The sequence below is a fragment of the Chenopodium album genome, chromosome 11, assembly GCF_948465745.1.
Source record: "Chenopodium album chromosome 11, dcCheAlbu1.1, whole genome shotgun sequence".
NCBI classification, from domain to species: Eukaryota; Viridiplantae; Streptophyta; class Magnoliopsida; order Caryophyllales; family Amaranthaceae; genus Chenopodium; species Chenopodium album.
Genome location: NC_137844.1, coordinates 12,350,236 through 12,369,406, shown reverse-complemented (window position 1 = coordinate 12,369,406; position 19,171 = coordinate 12,350,236). Strand labels below are relative to the sequence as shown.

The window sequence follows — 19,171 nt, the reverse complement described above, 5'->3', positions numbered from 1 at the left end:
AGATCTTTCGCCCGCAAGTAGTCGTGAGTCTCGGTCTTCGGTAAGACATCGGCATCAGGGAGAGAGTATTTCCCGTACTATTTGTTCTTGGAGTGTAGCGGGTGGTAATTTGCAGCTTGTAAGGGAAATTTTGGCAGAGGATTCTCCTACTTTGTCGGTGGTTGATGATGAGGACCTTGATTTGGAAGAGCGTAATATTAAGCAGTGTCGTAGGAAGATTTGCGATGGCCATTACACCGCTGCAGTTCGGGTTCTTTCTTCTTCAGGCGTTGCTCCTTTTAATGACGCAAATCTTGCGGATTTGCAGTCAAAGCACCCTTCGTCTCCAGCTCCATCCTTGCCTGATATACCTATTGATCACCTTCATCTCGTTACGACTTCTGTTGTTGTTTTGGATCGGATTAAGAGTTTCCCTCGTGGCACATCATGTGGTAGGGATGGTTTGCGTGCTCAACATCTTATGGATTGCTTGAACGGTGCAGCTGTGGCAGTCTCAGACGGATTGGTTGACTCTATTATCGGGGTGGTTAATCTCTTTCTAGTTAGAAGATGTCCTATGGAATTAGGAGAGTACATTGCTAGTAATCCTCTTACGCCACTTGTCAAGCCCAGTGGTGGTATTCATCCTATTGTTGTGGGTATGATTTGGCGGCGTCTAGTTTCGAAGGTGGGTGATGTTATGGTTGGTTAGTCTTTAGGGAGTTACTTTGATGGCCTTCAATTTGGTGTTGGGGTTTCTTCAGGTGGTGAGGCAATTCTTCATGTAGTGAATCGGTCGATTGAGGACCGTGGTTCTGATGTTGGTCTTTCTATGTTGTTGGTGGATTTTCAAAACGCCTTCAATCTAGTTGATCGTTCGGTCATGTACGTGAGGTACGTCGCCGTTGTCCGGGCATTTCGCGATGGGTTGAATTCTGCTATTCCAATCCAGCCAGATTGTATTATGGGGACCATTATGGGGACCTAACCTTATGGTCGTCTTAAGGGGTGCAGCAGGGTGATCCCCTTGGTCCTTTGCTTTTTTCTTTAGTTTTACAACCCCTGGTGTGTAAAATCAGAGAGACTTTTGATGTATGTCTTCAGGCTTGGTATTTAGATGACGGCACGATTATTGGTGACACGTTGGTGGTGAGGCAAGTTCTGTAGTTGATCATGGAGGAAGGACCTCGTTCTGGGTTACGTCTTAACGTGGAAAAAACTGAAGTTTTCAAAAGACCCTAGAAGCAGGCTTGTGGGTGTCTTTCCACCTAATATTGCTCAACCTTTGTGTGGTGTTAAGTTACTTGGTGGTCCCGCTAGTTCCGATTCTGGTTTTAGTGGTGAGCTTGTGATGCAGAGGGTGACCAAGACCATTGCCCTTATGGATAAGGTCGCTATGCTGGATGATCCTTAGTGTGAGCTGTTGTTACTTAGGGCATGTACCGGAGTTTCTAAACTCTACTTTACATTGCGTACTTATCCTCCTAATACTTTTGAGGCGGCTCAACGCACTTTCGATGGAGCTCTTCGATCTTCTTTGGAGCGTATTGTTACTGCTTGGGGGCCTAGGTTTGGCGATTGGCAGTGGCAGCTTGCCACCTTACCATTTACGTTTGGAGGGCTTGGTGTTTATTCTCCAGGTGATGTTCGTCACTATGCTTTTCTTGCTTCTCGGTTGCAGTCTACTGGGTTGCAGACACAACTTCTACGGTATGCTGGCATTGTCGATCTTGGACGAGCCATTGAGGATGTGTTGGTTCTGTTTAATGGAACAGTGGAGTCTGACATTTTGAGTAATTCTAGTGAGGTTGCTGCCCCTAAACTCATGAAGAAATTGGCAGATATATATTTCACAAAGGTTACCGCTTCTGGTGAATCTACTTATTCTTTAACTCCTCGACAATCAGCATTATGGAAATCACAGCAGAGAGATCACCCCTCTACTTGGCTTCGGGCGGTCCCTTTCGAGGTTGGGTCAGACAATGAACGCCAAGACTTATCGATGTGTGCTATGCTACCGGTTGGGTGTTCCATTGTTCTCTATCACAACGTCGTGCTCTGCTTGTTCGAGGGTTTTTGCTGGGGATATTTTTGGTGATCATGCGGTGTCTTGTACTGATATTGTGGGCATTAAACATCGGCATAATGTTGTTCGGGATACCCTTGTTGATGTTTGCTATCGGTCAGGGATTTCAGCTAGAAAGGAAGTGGACATTGGGTTACTTTATTCCTGGGATCGTGGTCGCGATGTCTGTGTTGACTTGACAAGGTCTTCTCCTTTGACATAGTCTGGGCTATCTGACTTTGTTCCTGGACGAGTAGTGACTGATGCGGCCAAACAGAAGCGGGTCAAGTACGAATCCAATTGTCGAGCAATTGGATATGGCTTCCTTCCTTTCTCTTTCTCTTCTCTTGGGGAGTTAGAAAAGGAGACTATTGCTTTGCTGAAGCGAATCCAGAAGTTCTCGAAGACTCAGGACATTGGGGCATGTGCTGCAGCTCATATCTTCACTAGGATAGGATTTGCGATAACTAGAGGAGTGGGGCCCAGATTGTATCTCAGCTTCCCACTAATTTTTTGTAGGTTGTTGTAGTAGTAGTAGTAGTAGTAGTAGTAGTAGTAGGAGCAGCAGCAGCAGTAATAGTAGCAGCAGCAGTAGCAGGGGCAGCAGTAGCAACAGTAGTAGTAGGAGTTAGTAGTATAATAATAATAATAATAATAATAATAATAATAATAATAATAATGAAATCTGCTCGGCTCGACTTCAATCTGCTCTGCTCTGCTGACTCCTGCTCTGCTCTGCCCAGAAGCTCAAAAGAACAGGGCTTAAAAGGAGCACCTCACTCGGGTCAACCCGACTCGGCTTTGCATGTAAGGCTCCTTGAATCCCCAATCACAAGATTGCAATTAGTAGGAGTTGAACTCATGACCTCAAAGTCACACAGTGAAACTCTTACCAATTATACCAAATATTATTTGTTTACTTTTATGCACATAATTGATAATAAGTGAAAGAAATATTAGAGACGAAATTTAAAATATGTCTCTAATTTAGAAACGGAATTTAAAATCCGTCTCTAGTTTAGAAACAGAATTTAATCCGTCTCTAACTTATAAACAGAATTTAAAATCGGTCTCTAACTTAGAAAAGGATTTTCAAATCCGTCTCTAGTTTAGAGAAGGATTTAAAATTTCATCTCTAGTTTAGAGACGGATTTAAAATTCCGTTTCTAGTTTAGAGACGAATTTAGCTTACATAATTTGTATATAATGTAATATTTTACATAATTCGTTTCAAATTATTTTGAGACGGAATTAAAAATCCGTCCCTCATATTAGCAATGGAAAAAAATCCGTCTCCAATTTAGCATTGGAAAAAAAAATCCATCTCTAACTTAGCAATGGAAAAAAAAAATCTGTCTCTAAATTTAGCAACGGAAAATAAATCCGCTGCTAGATTCAGCAACGGAAAAAAATTCCGTTTCTAATTTAGCAACAGAAAAAAAAAAATCGTTTCTAATTTAGAGAGGGATTTTAAATTCCGTTGCTAATTTAGAGATGGATTTTTTAATTCCGTCTCTAATTTAGAGACAGATTTTTTTCCATTCCGTCACTAAATTAATTTAGAGACGGATTTTTTAATTCCATTTTTATATGGACATTTTTTTTGTAGTGATTCTGCTAAAACATTATGTTATTTTACGTAAACCTTGTGTTGTTTTGCTAAAATAACCTTATGTTATTTTGTTAAAACATTGTGTTACTTTATGTAAATCATGTGTTATTTTGATAAATTCTAGTGTTATTTTGTTAAAATATAGTGTTATTTTCCTATAAACTAGTGTTATTTCACGCATACCTTGTTATTTTGCATAAATCATTTGTTAGTTTGCTAAACCATTGTGTTATCTTACATGAACTTTGTGTTATTTTGCTTCAATCTTTTGTTATTTTTTCAAACGTACATTATTTTTACACAACAATATGTCAATATCCTTCTCCGAAAAAAAAGCTCAAGTAATTTTCAGTAAATTAATTTCTACGTCAAATTTCGTTGGTAAAATTAAATCTCATAAATTTCTTCGATTCTTTTTTTCTCTTCTTTAAATAAAATTATCTTCATTCAAATTGATGTCCAAATTTCATCAGATTGTCACAAATATAAAACGCTCAATTTGATTTTTAGGGTTTTAATTTTTTTGATTTTGGTTTGAATTTGAACGATTAGCTCTTCAATTCAACAAAATTTCTTAATAATAGACTGATTGAAGAAGATGTATGTTGAATGTTGCAAATGAATTATGAGATTATTTGAAGAATTTGTAAAAATAAAGTAAGCAGAGGGAAGAATAGGGAACCAAAATAGAGGAAGACTTTTTTTTTAATTGAAACGCCAACATTTTGACCCTGGCTCATGGTACTCTAGAAAAACTGTAGAAATTGTGCTTTCTGACCTGCTATTGGCCATTCCATTGAGTCACCCACCTGTGATGATTCAGGTGGCCTTGAAGACTTAGGTACAGGTTTGTCTGTCAATGGCAATGGACATTTTCTTTTGCTATGCCCAGCTTTTCCACAGTTATTACATTTGTGTACTCCCCCCTTTTTTGACAACTTGCACCCTTCTACCTCAGCCACAGATGTCTTCCTCTTTGTAATTGGCCTATTTAGGAGTTTCTTGACCACTGGTGCTTGTATTGGTCCTATTGGAGCATAAGGGGACTTTGTCCACTCTTAGGGACCATTTAAAGGCTCAAGTGGAAAATCATATGCCTTTAATTAAGTAAGTCTCCTTAGTGAACCAAGTTGATACATAATATTTCGAGTGCTCAACAGCTTTCCAAATTGCTGCAACTACATGATTACATGGCACTCCACTAAGCTGCCATGCATGGGAGATACATGTCTTTTCAAGTAAGCTAACAACAAACACTATAAGAAAATTCCTTGTTGACTCGGATGAACAATACACAAGAGGGGGTGAATTATATTGTACAGGAATTAGGGTAATTTTTGCAGAATTTATAAATAAAGCTAAAAGAACTCAAAGAGATAAGAGAGGATGCGCGGACAACTTCTTGGCCCTAATCAAGAAGAAAAACCACAACCACTAGGGATTTTAAAACTCAACTCTTAATTATAATAGGGAAATCAACCTATTACAATTGAAGACTCTAACTCAAGTTCTTCAACAAACTCGAGTTTCCCAAATCAAAGAACTGGTCCCTCAACTAGTTGCGCTCACTAAATCTTTCTCTCTAACAACTTCACTCAAAACTCTTCTAACTTAGAGTTCACTCAAACTCTAACCCAAATACAACTCAAGATTACTCTAATATTTACGCACAAGGACACTTTAAGACTCAAGTGGATTTAACTTTATTTAAAACAAGAAAGATTGCAATGCTCAAGTGTGTTTTGTCCCAATTGAAAGACATCTATTTATAGAGCTAGGGGGGCTTCCACTTACTCCGTCAACTTAGTTCCACTAAAACCACAAATTCCTTGATTTTAGGAATGTGCAATTGAGGGAAACTTGGACTACAAGCATAAGCCGTCACTTCCCTAATTATGCTCAAAACCGTTTTGCCACTTCTCCACTCTTATCTACAACCTTGACTAAGTAAAACACACGCTTAGAAGATAGTTTCTAAAACTGATTTTCCAAAAGATAAAACAATAAATTAACAGAAAATCTTTTTCCAAAATATATTATCTCAAATATATACTCAAATAAAACATCTAATAAACAAGGAAAAATAATTCTTATCATATTGATTAAAAACCCACTTGACTCCTACTAATTGATGTAAATGTGCTAAATATGATAACAAGAAGCCTAAGCATTAAGGGCCTATTCTCTTCAGCTTAATTTCAATTCAGCTCCAATCAATTCAGTTTAGCTCAGTTCAGTTCAATTCAGCTCTTAATTTCCTTCTCTCATGAACAATTCATTTCAGCTCAGTTCTGTTTAGTTCAGCTCTAATCAGTTCAGTTCAATAAATTAGAACAGGTCCTAAAACCGAAATAATTGAGACTTCTTGAGTTCCTCTCTTGAAACTTCGACTCCGAAGCTTCAGTTTCTAATTTTCTTCGATGCTTTCCTTAGACTTCATAAACTGTCTTCAGACCTTGATACGTATTCCATCCTACTCTAGATCATCATCACAATTCACACATAAACTATTGCACCAAGAACATGTCATTCACACAACTTAAGAACAAGTTAATTAAGTCTACATAAGTTTGCTTAAGTGCTTGAGTCATGCATCGTCAAAGCTTTAGGTTCAACAATATTCCCTCTTTTAAATGAATGACAAACCTAAGCAAACTCTGTAGCAATTGTTTAAAAAAAATCAGAAAAACCTAAGACTAATAAAACTAAATTAATAAAACTAAACAAAAGCTTTAATAAAACTAAACGAAAGAACATATACCATCCTATACAAATCTTGCTTGCAACAAGAACTTGTCAACAAACGAAATATTTCATGACATGCAAAATGAGACATTTTTGTTATTGTTTTGTCAAGTTTGAATTCGATTTAGAACCATGAAGGGCAAACATGACACTAAAAACCTTAATCGAATAATTATTTAGCACATAAAAAATAACAACACGCAAATTGAGAAATTTCTTGACATGCATATGAGAAATTTGTGTTATTTTTTTTGCTAATTTTGAGGTCAATTTGGTTCCTTAAGCGATAAAATTACCACCAAAACCTTAACTGAATAATTTTAGACTCGAAAATCGATAGATGAGATGTACCAGTGGGAAGGCAAAAGGTTAGGAATAGTGTATCAATGAGAAAAGTCAATAACAGATCGAGGTGTACCAATGATAATTTCCCTAAAGATTAAAGGTTATTAAATGTTTACATAACTGTAGACACCTAAAAATGTCTCCCCGAAACCAAAACCGATGATGAACAACTTTTCACCGCCATTATTGGTTGGGTTGACTATTTAATCCCGGGAGTGCTTAAAATTCATATTCAATCAAACTCGGTTCATAAAATCAGTTTTAATGTTTAGTCAAAGCATAGTCCAATTTTTATTTTGGCCCAAACCTTTTTATTCATTTCATATTTTAGCCCAATTAATAAATAATAAACTGAAATGGCCCGAAATTATGAAACGACACTTAAAAATGCTGAGCGTAATTAGGGTAAAAGTGAATGTGGACGCAAAAATGGAAATAAATTCCACCGTGTCACGAAAACAGGTGCCGCGCCACGGAAAATCCCACCGCGCCATAGCATATTTTCCCGTGTCACGGTGCCCATCCCGTGACACGGGGCTGTTCCGTGTTTTCTCCGCGTAAATCCTTCATGCGCTTTTATCTTCTGTAGATCAATTCTTCCCCGCGTCACACTAAATTGTACCGTGTCACGGCATATTTTGTCGTGTCGCGTCATTATTTTTTAGGGTTTTTATCTTTTTAGGGTTCCGTGTGTTCCCTCTGCTCATTTTCCCTATAAATACCCCCTCATTTCTGTTGTTCGAGGCATCAATTAACATTCTCTTCTCTCTTCTATGCTCTAGCCTAAACACTAGCCTACCTTATTCTTCCAAAATACATTCCTTAAGCACTCCAAGGAGTCCGTACTTTACCCGAGGTTCTGTCCTTAAACCAAGGCGTGAAAGGTAGAACTGTTTGAGGGTTTGACCCCAAATCAACTCTGTTTAATTTAGTTTTAATTATTGTTTTATTATTTCCTTGAAGTTACTAACTAGTTTATTGTTTTATAGTTGCAAGCAAGCAAAATCAAAGTAAGGAACCATGTTCCTTTTATTTCTATTAGTTTTCTAACGATTTTATATTGTTGGATTTATTGCTTCCAATATTAATGTTGATTTTATTCTATATCTATTGATCACAATATTGCATGTTTAAAGAGAATATGTAATTAAAAATCACACCTAATAAGATAATTTGGACGACAAGTTTAGGTTCCTTTTTAATCTTGTTATTAAATCAAGTGATCACTAATATTTTAGAATTATATGTTGCATTAATATTCAACTAATTTAGCATAATAATACTTTGGAGCAAATTGAATATTTTGTTTGCATGCCTTTGAGATCGCAGGAATCATTTTTCACTATAAGAATCGAGTAGAGGCCAATACGGGCGAATGTGACTCCGTGACTCACTTTCGTACCATCATCCCGGATCCTCCTTTCGTGGTTCCGAACCATATGGAGTTAGTAATCTCATGGATTCTGAATGGGGTGTAACCTTCTTGGGTCAATCGTTGTTGCCTATCGTTGTCCCTTATTAGTGGTTGTCTTTTATGATCCGTGAACGGTTTACAAGTTTCTTAAAAACTTGTTGGCGGCTCCCTACTTTATTTGTCCCTAATCGTATAAGTCAATTCCCACTTCCTATGAGTGCCAAGCATATTCACAACATGCTTAATGTAGGCGCACTTCAAATGACGTCTATAGTAACGAATTAGTCACAATAGTTAAACAGTCTAAAGTAGAGGTGTACTGTTTGTAAATATAATTAAAGAGGGTGTACCATTGACAAAAAAGCCAAAACTAGGGGTATACCAATGATAATTTCCCTTATATTTATATAGTTGTGTAGATATTACACAATTTGAAGTTAGTATATATTTTCATTATAAAAGAATAAATTCATCGCAAAATTAAAATTATAATAATGAACAATAAGGAAGAAAAGTAAAAAACTAAGGATAATAACAAGTCAAGGTTGTTCGTGACACAATTCAAGTTTATCTCGGTCAAAGCTCGGCTCGTAAAGTTTCGAGCTCGGCTCGAGTTCAAATAAACTTAAACAAACACGAGCCAAGCTGACCATTTATAGTTCGGGCTCGGCTTACCCGATCAGCAATGACAACAACCCTAGGTGTATACAAATTTTTCCCTAGACTCTAGTGTATGCAGCTTCCCCTACACCCCCCTTCTATACTACGTCATTTCATCATCTAGTGACACCTTTTGCATGAGTTTTTTTTCCCTTTTTTTCCTTTCTTTCTTACTTTCCAATCAAGCAAGTATGTAAATATTTTTACAGACCCAAATTGCTTCATTTCTCTCCTCTTTTTCACCAATTTCATTTTCTCTCTCCTTGTTTTCATCTTCTCTCTCCTTGTTTTCATCTTCTCTCTCAATTTTTTTTTTATTGTTTTTCAATTTTCTCTCTCTTCTTCCACAGAGATTTCTAGCTTAATTCCATGGAGTGAGTTTTATAGATTTATTTGCTCCATTTTCTTATTGTTCTATTTTTATTTTGATTATTTTTATTTTTATCTAGTCTTAATTTACGATTTGAGTGCAATTTCTTCTATCCAATTGATCTATGTATTTGTGTTTTTTGATTTAATTGCAATTTTTTCAATTTTATTGATTTAAATTTAGTTGTATTTTTCCTATTTATTTATATTTGTTATCGTTGTCGACTTATCGTTATTGGCAATGAGGTTGTTAATTTTGCATTATTTGTTGTTTTTGTATTTTAAATGATTGTTATTAGGTTCAATTTGGTAATAATTTATTATTATTGATTTTTGCAGCAGTCCTATATTCATGATTTACGAAAATTGAATAGGAAAAATTATTGGAAAACTTTTATACACCATGATTGAACATGTACTATTTTATAAATGAACAATATTTTTTAATGATTAAATAAACATTTAATTATTTATAATTGAACATCTAATTATGGAGCATTAAATTCACCTATTATGGTTAACGTATCATTTGAAAATTTATCAGTGATCAATAAAAATAAACAACCTTTAAAAGTTATTATTGAACAAATAACTCTCTGTATCTAAAAATTAATAACATACAAGTAATAAGATATGTTATAGACTATTCATTAATATGCAAATGAACATATATAAGCATGAATATGTACTATTTTAATGTTCATTTATATATGCGTTAATGTTTACTATTACATGCTAGAATAAATTTTATATAAAAAAAAAAATTAACAAGTTCATGACATAATAGGTGTTTTAGTATCAAAATGAACATTTAAGTATTTGTATATTTTGATTCAAAAAAAAAGTATATGTATATTTTTATTTAAAATAAATGCATTTACTTGTTAAAAATTAAATGATAATGAATCATAATGAAAATGTGCATTTATCAATATAAAAATGAACATTTTTTATATAATAAATTTTTGTTTGAACGGCGGCTAGTAGCTTTATAATTACATGCATATGATGCGTGTATATTATATGAGGGACACTATTTTATTGGTATTGCTGACTAGTTTAATTGAGTGTCTTTTAGTCTTCTTTATAAAAATAATATAATAACACTTGTATTAAATTGAAAATGAACATATATACATTAATATGTGAATAACCATGTGTATTATTATTGTACTTTGTAATAAATATCTATCAAAATGAAAATTGATGTTTATAAATATGAACATATAATTATTTAAAAGTGAACATACGTGTCTTACAAAATAAACAACTTTATGTATGACAATGAATAAATATTCAAAATTAAATGTACATTTTTCAATATATAATAAAATATATTAAAACTTAAACAAACATCTTTTAATTTGAGAGTGAAAAAGTATTTAAATAAATGAACATCTTATGTCATTAATATTGCAATGTACAACTATCTATTAAAATGAAATGATCAGAATGAAAATGGATATCTATTAATATATGAAAATAAATATTAAAATATTCAATACAACTCCACACATATTATCAAACACAATAAACTTTTCGATCCGAATTCGAAAAATCCAAGTTCATGTTATTGGTTATGGTTGCTTGACGAATACATGCCTTCTTGATCTCCTTATTTTTGTTATACTGTTTTCCTTTTTTCCTTGCTATTGTGTGGTCTAACTCACTATATCCACAATTCTTTGTTTAACTAATAGAAAAAGGGAAAAATTAGCCGCAACAACAGCAACTATGATAAAGGTGCATGTAGCAGCACAACCTTTTAAGGGTGCAGTCTACAGCACAAACTATGTAATTGGGTGCACATATTAACATAAATGACACTAATGCACTAAAAGTCCATAGAAAAAGGTGGAATCTTTATTATTTTATATAATTGTTTAAACATTATTTAAACTTATATGATTTTCCATCACGCGTGACTAAATTAGCCTTACTTTCTATTTTTTTTTTTTTCATTTCAGCATTTCTTAACCTCCACCATTTTATTAAGCAGATTTCTTCAAAAAAAATTGTGCTATTATTTTCCTTTGTTCGCTTCTCCAATTACTTTTTCTAATATCGATCTCACAGATTGGGTTAGTTTCCTTTCCCTTTCCACTTAGTTAAATACTAAATTGAAAATAAAAAAATCATTTGAATACCTTTATTTTACAAGATTTTAGGATATATAGGTAACTTTCTAATACCTAACATCGGCCCACAAAATGATTTAAATATAAATAAACCAAAAAATAATTTTAGAACTGGATTTTAATTAGGATATGCCAAATTGATTTTCTTGTTTTTGATGTACAACACTTAAATTGTTGAAGTTGTGAGAGAGTTATTTAAAGGGAAAAAATTATTTATTATGGAAGAGAAAACTAAGTCATTGAAGAAACAAACAATAGAAAATAATGGTGAAAACTTTTTGAAATAATTCAATTTAATGGTTACTTAATTACATGAGATGGAAAATAAAGTAGAATGGAATTAATCAAAAATATATTTAAAAAAAAAGCATTAATAGTATTTAAGATTTCACTTTCGCAACAAATCTAAATTTTTCCAATTTCATTTATGTTGTTATGTGCACCCAAGTGCATAGTTTGTGATGTTGAGTGCACCCTTAAAAGGTTGTGCTGCTACACGCACCTTTGTCATAGTTGGTGTTGTTGCGGCCAATTTTTCCTAGAAAAAAACATAAAAATTATTGTATTAGATTTGAGCAATATTAGAATAAGTGTTAAATTGAACCAATATTTATATGAATATGAAAATGAGTGAATATAACAATTGACATGATCGATATGGAAATCAAAATCTATCAGTGTGTGTGTGTGTGTGTGTATATATATATATATAAATATATATATATATATATATATATATATATATATATATATATATATATATATATATATATATATATATATATATATATATATATATATATATATATATATATATATATATATATATATATATATATATATATATATATATATATATATATATATATATATATTAGTATGGAAATGACCATTTATCGATATAAAAATGAACAACTATTAACACATATTTACGTAATTCAATATGAAAATGAACAACCATTTCTTTATAAATGAGCATATATTAGTTTGAAAATGATCATGCATGAAAGATAACAATTAATGAACATGAAATATATACGTGAATGAACTCTTGAATCTATCAATATGTGATTGACCATATATTCATATGAGAAAAGAAATATTAAAACAATTCAAAATTGAAATGTACATGAAACATTTGAAGTAGATAACAAAAGAATATGAACATTTATCAAAATTCTAATAATCGTATGGTAATATGTGAAATTGTGAATGACCATGTATTATTATGTGATTGAACATTTACCAAAATACAAATGAACATTCGTCAAAATAATTTTCCACTTCAAACTATGAAAAAAATGAACATTATTACATGAATGACTATGATTTATTAAATAAACGAGCATTTATATTAATTATCTATTAATATGTCAATGATAGTTTTTGTTTAAAAAAAAATACAAAAAAACACGTGAATAATAATATACTAATGTATAAATGAGCATTTATCAAAATGGAAATGAATATTCATCAAAAGAAAAAATTCACTACGAATTAATTTTATTAGTACTTAATTTTTTCCAGGATATGTGTTTTCCTTCTCTGGAACTGTTTATTTTTTGCTGTAATAAAAAAAAATGAAGAATCAACTGATTTGATTTACTAGTTTTTGAACAAAAGTTACTAAAACTATAGTAAATACTTACGTTGATGCATTTTCCATTGTTGATGTTTCGATTATTGTTCTGAAATACAACAACAACAACAACAACAACAACAACAACAAATAGTAAAACCTAGGGTTCATACTCGTTTTTGAACCAAATATGAACAAAATCACTTATTCTTTCGAATTTCGACCTTATTTTGTTGAATTTTATAATGATTGAACAATTTTTATTGATAATTTATCACTAATTCGTAGAATTTTTTTTATTAGAAAAAGTAGATCAATGGGTTTGGAGAGAGAAAATACAGAAAATGGGTGTAGAGAGAGTAAATGGAGAAAAATGGGTAAGGAGAGAGAAAATGAAATGAAATGATGGTTTTTTTAAAAAAAAATAAAATTACAAGGGGTAAAAAGTGTGGATATTGTGCGGTTACTACACAATTGCAGTTAGGGCTGTGCACCGGTCCAAAACCGGACCGGTCCGGACCGGGACCGGCAGGGACCGGAACCCGGAATAAGCAATTTTTAAGAACCGGAAACCGGACCGTATTCTGCTGGTCCGGTTCCGGTCTGGACCTGTTTAATACGGTCCATTCCGGTTTTGGACCGGTTGGGACCGACTGTACCTTTTTTTTTTCCTGCATTTTAACCTGTTTTTTTTAACGATTTAACCTGTATACTTTTTTTATCATTTTTTTTAACCTGTGTACTTTTTCCCCAAAAATATATAAATCACAAAATTAAAAAAAAAACCAAACATCATACACACTCAATAGTCAATACATCCGAATATCCGATTTATCCAAATACAAACCAAAACAAGTCCCAAGTTAAATACAACACCAAAGTAATACAAGTTTAATGAAAAAGAGCTAAGTTCTTCAATCTTTGATAATTTCTCCTCTCCATTTTTCTATCAATTCTCCATCACCGCTCTAGCAAAAAAAAAAAAAAAATCATCAACGTTAGAGATTAGAAGTTTAAAGATACTTTAAATGAAAATAAAAGTTGGAAACATTACCTCCAAATCTTAAATCATGCAAAATAGTCCACAAAAATGACCTCATGATCTCCATCATCAACTTCCACCTCTAATCAAATGAAAAAAATAAATATTTAAAATTTCAAAAAAATTGAAAATGCAAGTAATAGTGTAAGAAATACCTTTCTCAATCTCCTCTAAATCTTTTACTTTTTCTTCAACATCAACTTCCATCATTCCCTTTGGTTTAAGCCAATCTTGAGAGCAAATCAAAGCTTGAACCATCTTTCATATAAAAAAAATAAAAATTAAATAACAAAGCCAACATAGAATATAAGAATATCAATATGTAAAAATAAAATAACTTAAAAGTGGCGACCTCCCGTACTAAAGGCGGATTCCGATGCAACGGTAGACAATGGAATGGCTAATATGTCACGTGCCATACGTGAAACAATAGGATAACGATGTCCATTTTGTGCCCACCAAGATAAAGCATCCATTTCTTCTTCCTCCGGCCCTAATTGTTCATTGATGTATCTATCAAACTCACTATTTGCAAATGAATTATCCGCTCTCATCTTTTTATTAACTCTACCCTTAACTTTTGCAAAATACGCCTTATTCTTACTCTTATCCGCCACATCAACATCTACATCAATTGGCACATGATCTTCACTGTTGCCACTTTGAGGAATGAAGGAAGAATACAAATTTTTATACTCTTCAAATAAAGAGTAAGTAAATTGCTTTACTTGAACACCAAGTCTTGTCCCTTCTTCCTCTCCATACATATCCCTAAGTATTTCCTCAACAATACGAAATTTGGATTGATGATCAAGAATGGCAGCAACATATATAAACATATTCATATTAGCCACTTTTCCCCAATACTTATCAAATTTTTTCTTCATTGAAATGGCCATAGCTTGAAAATTCAAATCATCACTTTTTTCCCATTCCTTTAGCAAATCATAAACATATGCAATGTCAAACAAACCTTTATTACTTGTCACATAAAGAGAACCAGAGACATTACGAGTCAAATGATAAAACTCCTCCAAAAACAAAACTAACCTTCCCACCTTGACCCAATCATCATGGTCAGGAGGTTTTTCATTATCTTTCACACCTTCTCCATCGGGAAGTGACACCCCACCAATAACTTTTTGAAATTTCAAAGCTGTTTCCAACATCATGTAAGTTGAATTCCATCGAGTAGGAACATCAAAGCATAAAGAAGATTTGCTTTGTATATTAGCCTTTTGAGCAAGATCTTTGAACCTAGCAATTCTAGCAGGAGAATTCTTGATATATTTTACAGCATGTCTAACCCTATCAATGCACACACCATGCTCTCTAATACCATCCCAAACAATAAGATTAATAATATGAGCTATGCATCGAACATGAAGAGAATTTCCATTATTAACACATCCGGTTCGTTGAACCATTTTTTTCAAATGTGCACAAGCAAGATCATTAGAGCTAGCATTATCAACTGTAACAGTGTACAACTTATCCTCAATACCCCAATACTCTAAACATGCCTCCACTGCTTTACCAATGGCCTCACCCTTATGACTAGAAATAGGACAAAAATTTATAATTTTTTTATTCAATTTCCAATCACTATCTATGTAATGAGCTGTGAGACACATATAGTTGATTCTTTGAATTGAGGTCCAAGTATCAGTTGTGACACAAATTGACATCCCTCAAATGATTTTTTAAGTATTTCTTTTTCACGATAATAAAGGCGTAAACAATCACGAGCAATAGTAGTACGACTAGGGATGGTAAACCCAGGACAAGCAACTTCCACAAAATACTTAAAACCAGGTTTTTCAACATGTTTGAATGGCAATTCATCAGTAATGACCATACGAATCAATGCTTCTCTAACCTCTTTAAAATTAACAACCCCACACTTCAGTTTTCCAGCCTCATTTTCATTATCCCCGGGTTGAAAATTCAATTGACTTTGCTTACCCTTACCCTTGTCTTTATTTTCAGGATTACCAAAACAATTTTCAGAATGATTTTTAACATTTTTAGTACCATTAACATTGCCATCAGCAGCAAAAGTTTTTGTACAAAACTTACATTCAGCACGTAGTTTGCCATCATCATCTAAGTACTCAATGTAGTTCTTCCAATATTCAGCCTTCCTCTTGGTTTTTGTTCTAACCAAATACTTCCGTCCCTCCGTAAGTGTCTTGTCCGGAGGCAAGGATTGCCGCAATAAATCAATATCAGTGTTGTTAGCAGCATCCGAAAGTGTATGTGCCGTTTGATCAGAAGAGTATATAGGTGCCCTTTTGGATTGGGAGCTCGCCATCTACAACATTATATTTAATTATATGTTAAGAATAGAATGCATTATATGGCGAAACCGCAGAATCATAAAACATTATATTGAACATGCAACTGAATACAACATTATATTTAATACTCTGACATTATATAACATTATATGGCAGAAACCGCAGAATACAACATTATATTTGATTATATATCCCAAAAATATGGCAGAATCATATGAATAAAAACATATTAAAATCAAAAACAATTTTGTAAAAGAATTGAACATGCAACTGATGCAAGCAACTTACATTGCATGAATATGAATCCGTTGTTGAACAATTGAATGGTAATACTCTGAAAACAAATTAAATACACACAATTACATGATTTACATCCAAAAATGCCTATCAATTTATTAAGTAACAAAAACAGAAGAAAAAAAATTAAAAAAAAAAAATCACAAACCTGACTTTCGAACTAGAACAGGAGCAATTTCCGGTGAGGGCTGTTAGGCGTCGACGGCTGGAGTCATCGGAGGAGGAGGCTGAGTCATACAAATTGAATTTAATTAAACAAAAAAAAAACCGAAGAGATGAGGAGGCTGGAACATACCTGGAGGGCTGTAGGCTGGAAGTCGAAGAAGAGGGCGGTGCTGCGGCGGTGCGGCCTGCGGAGATGAGGGCGGTGCGGCCTGCGGAGATGAGGGCGGTGCCGCGGCGGCTTCGGGCAGTGAGTGAGAACGGGAAAGAGGTTAGAGGAGGACAGAGAGTGAGAGTGAAGACTGAAGAGGCTGTGAATGAGATTGATAGAAATTAGGGTTTTTAGGAAATTGTTAAAAAAAAAAAAAAAATATACATTTTTCCCGGGTTTCCGGTCCAGCCCAGAATTTACCAGGTTTTACCCGGACCGGACCGGGAACCCGGAATGACTGATTTCAAAGGACCGAGGACCGACCCGGAAGGCTACGGTCCGGGTCCGGGTCCGGGTCCGGTCCGGTCCCGGTCGGTCCCGGTCGGTTTTACGGTCCAGGTCTAAAAGTGCACAGCCCTAATTGCAGTGGGGTTATTAAGGTTGTTTAGGTGTCGTTTAGGAAGGGGTGTAGGAATAGCTACACTAGACTACTAGAGTCTAGGAGTATATAATTTTATTTTTTTTTTGACGGGAAGGAGTATATAATTACTAGGTGTAGGGTATTAATAATTAAGCCATAATTGGGCTTTCGTATAAAGAATCAGGCTATTTATTTATTGGACGGATCTGACCCATTTATGAATGGGCAAGTTAGGGGTTTTATTAATGGGCTCCAATAAGTAAGGAGAAAAAAACCCGATGAACATCTCCATTGAAGCTCACGTTCTCCATTGAAGCGCACTCAAAATCGAAGCCATCTAACAGTTGTATCCCCCATTGAATTAGTTTATGAGGTTAGTTGTTGTTTCTTTGAGTAATCTTCATATTAATTTCACAATCTAGGGTTCATCTTTCATCTAATTTAATTTAATTGTCAGTGTAGTAGTTTAGGGTTCGAAATTTTCAATTATTGATTCTATTTCTAAGATTATGAAGGATCATAACCACCGATTATGTTGCTAGAAAAGAAATTTTTTAGCCTAATTTGATAGTTGATTCACATATTCCTAAAATTAATTATGTGATTTTTCGAGATAATTGAATTAAATTTGGTTGCTAACTGTATTGCACAACCCTTTAATGTTGAGATAGAACTATCAAATTTTATAAAAAAATCTCAAATATTGGTTCTAAATACTAAGTTTATGAAAGTAATCATCAAATTAGTATTGCTTTAGTTTGAATAAAAGCAGTTAAAGAATACTCCGTAAATTTTTATTACGTGATAATTAATACTAAGATTAGGTGATAATTTTATGATTGCTACACACCTTTGGTAGGTGTGCAAGATTAGGTGATAATTTTTATTACCTTGCAACTTTGGAATATGTTATTTGGTAAAGAGTAAATTTTGATTGATTGTTAATTTTTAATTTGGTAGATAAGTGATGATGAAAAGCAAACATGGTAAGTGTAGGAGGCGTCGTAAGCGCATACATTTACCTCTTGAGATGTGGCTTGAGATTCTATCTAGACTGCCAATCAAGCCTCTTGCCATATGTACTGTTGTGTGCAAGAAATGGAGGTATATTGTCTATAATCTTAGGAAGAAATTTAAAGTTCCTAATTGTGGTTTGTTCTTAAGGCTTGCCACTAACACACAAGATTTTGTGGGTTATTTTTGTTTTAAAACTAAGAAGTTTATCAACAAACCAAAAAGTTGTGCCATTGATGGATATGTTGATGCTATTAATAGTGGGTATGATAAGGGGTTATTGACTAACTTATCATTCGATTTGGGACCTTTATTTAAGATTAACCCCTTGAATCCTAACAGGCAGGGTACTTTCTTCACTTTCTACCTCGGGTTGTTACTCTTGGGATTATATGATGGTATGATGGTACTTATGAGGTACACAATGTCGCCACTAACCAAGTCTATGTTGTGCCCAAGTCACCTATTGTATTGCGATATGGTTCAGAAACCGATTGTAGCCGGGCGGGTGCCATTATTCAACTTCCATCTAAGAATCGTTTTCGTCATTTTATTGTTGTGAGATTTAGCCTTGAGTATCGCTAGTATGAGGTATACTATTCGAAGGATGGTACTTGGGTTGGATTTGGGTTGGAAGGGTATGACTTCGATGCTGCTCATAAGTTGCTTACGGATAACTATGCTGTCATCTTTATGGAATTCGACATATGTATATATTTATTGACAAATAGCAACCATGGTGTAGGATTTATGATCTCTAGGCCTAAAACTCTTCACAAGAAAACATATCGTACATTTCCCTTGCCAAAGCTTTTGGATGGGAAACATTTGAGCACAAAATTAATGGTATGTGACAATACACTCCATCTATCCTATTA

General features: G+C 33.7%; 1 protein-coding gene across 1 annotated transcript; it reads right to left on the bottom strand.

The window, feature by feature from the left end:
- Positions 1–14,286: 14,286 nt before the first annotated feature.
- On the bottom strand, positions 14,287–16,262 carry LOC145566307 (zinc finger BED domain-containing protein RICESLEEPER 1-like). The gene is made up of 2 exons (XM_081625765.1): positions 15,625–16,262; positions 14,287–15,505 (listed from the first exon to the last, which is right to left on the bottom strand). Exons 1-2 carry the CDS (start codon positions 16,260–16,262, stop codon positions 14,287–14,289), a joined length of 1,857 nt encoding a protein of 618 aa, XP_081481891.1.
- Between the last annotated feature and the right edge of the window lie 2,909 nt (positions 16,263–19,171).

What these genes read in the sequence shown, in the direction of transcription:
- LOC145566307 (XM_081625765.1), bottom strand. Translation starts at nt 16,262, where the DNA reads ATGGCGAGCTCCCAATCCAAAAGGGCACCTATATACTCTTCTGATCAA. An exon ending in TTTGAGGGATGTCAATTTGT is followed by an intron (nt 15,506 to 15,624) that starts GTCACAACTGAT and finishes TCCTATTTCTAG; the next exon opens with TCATAAGGGTGAGGCCATTG.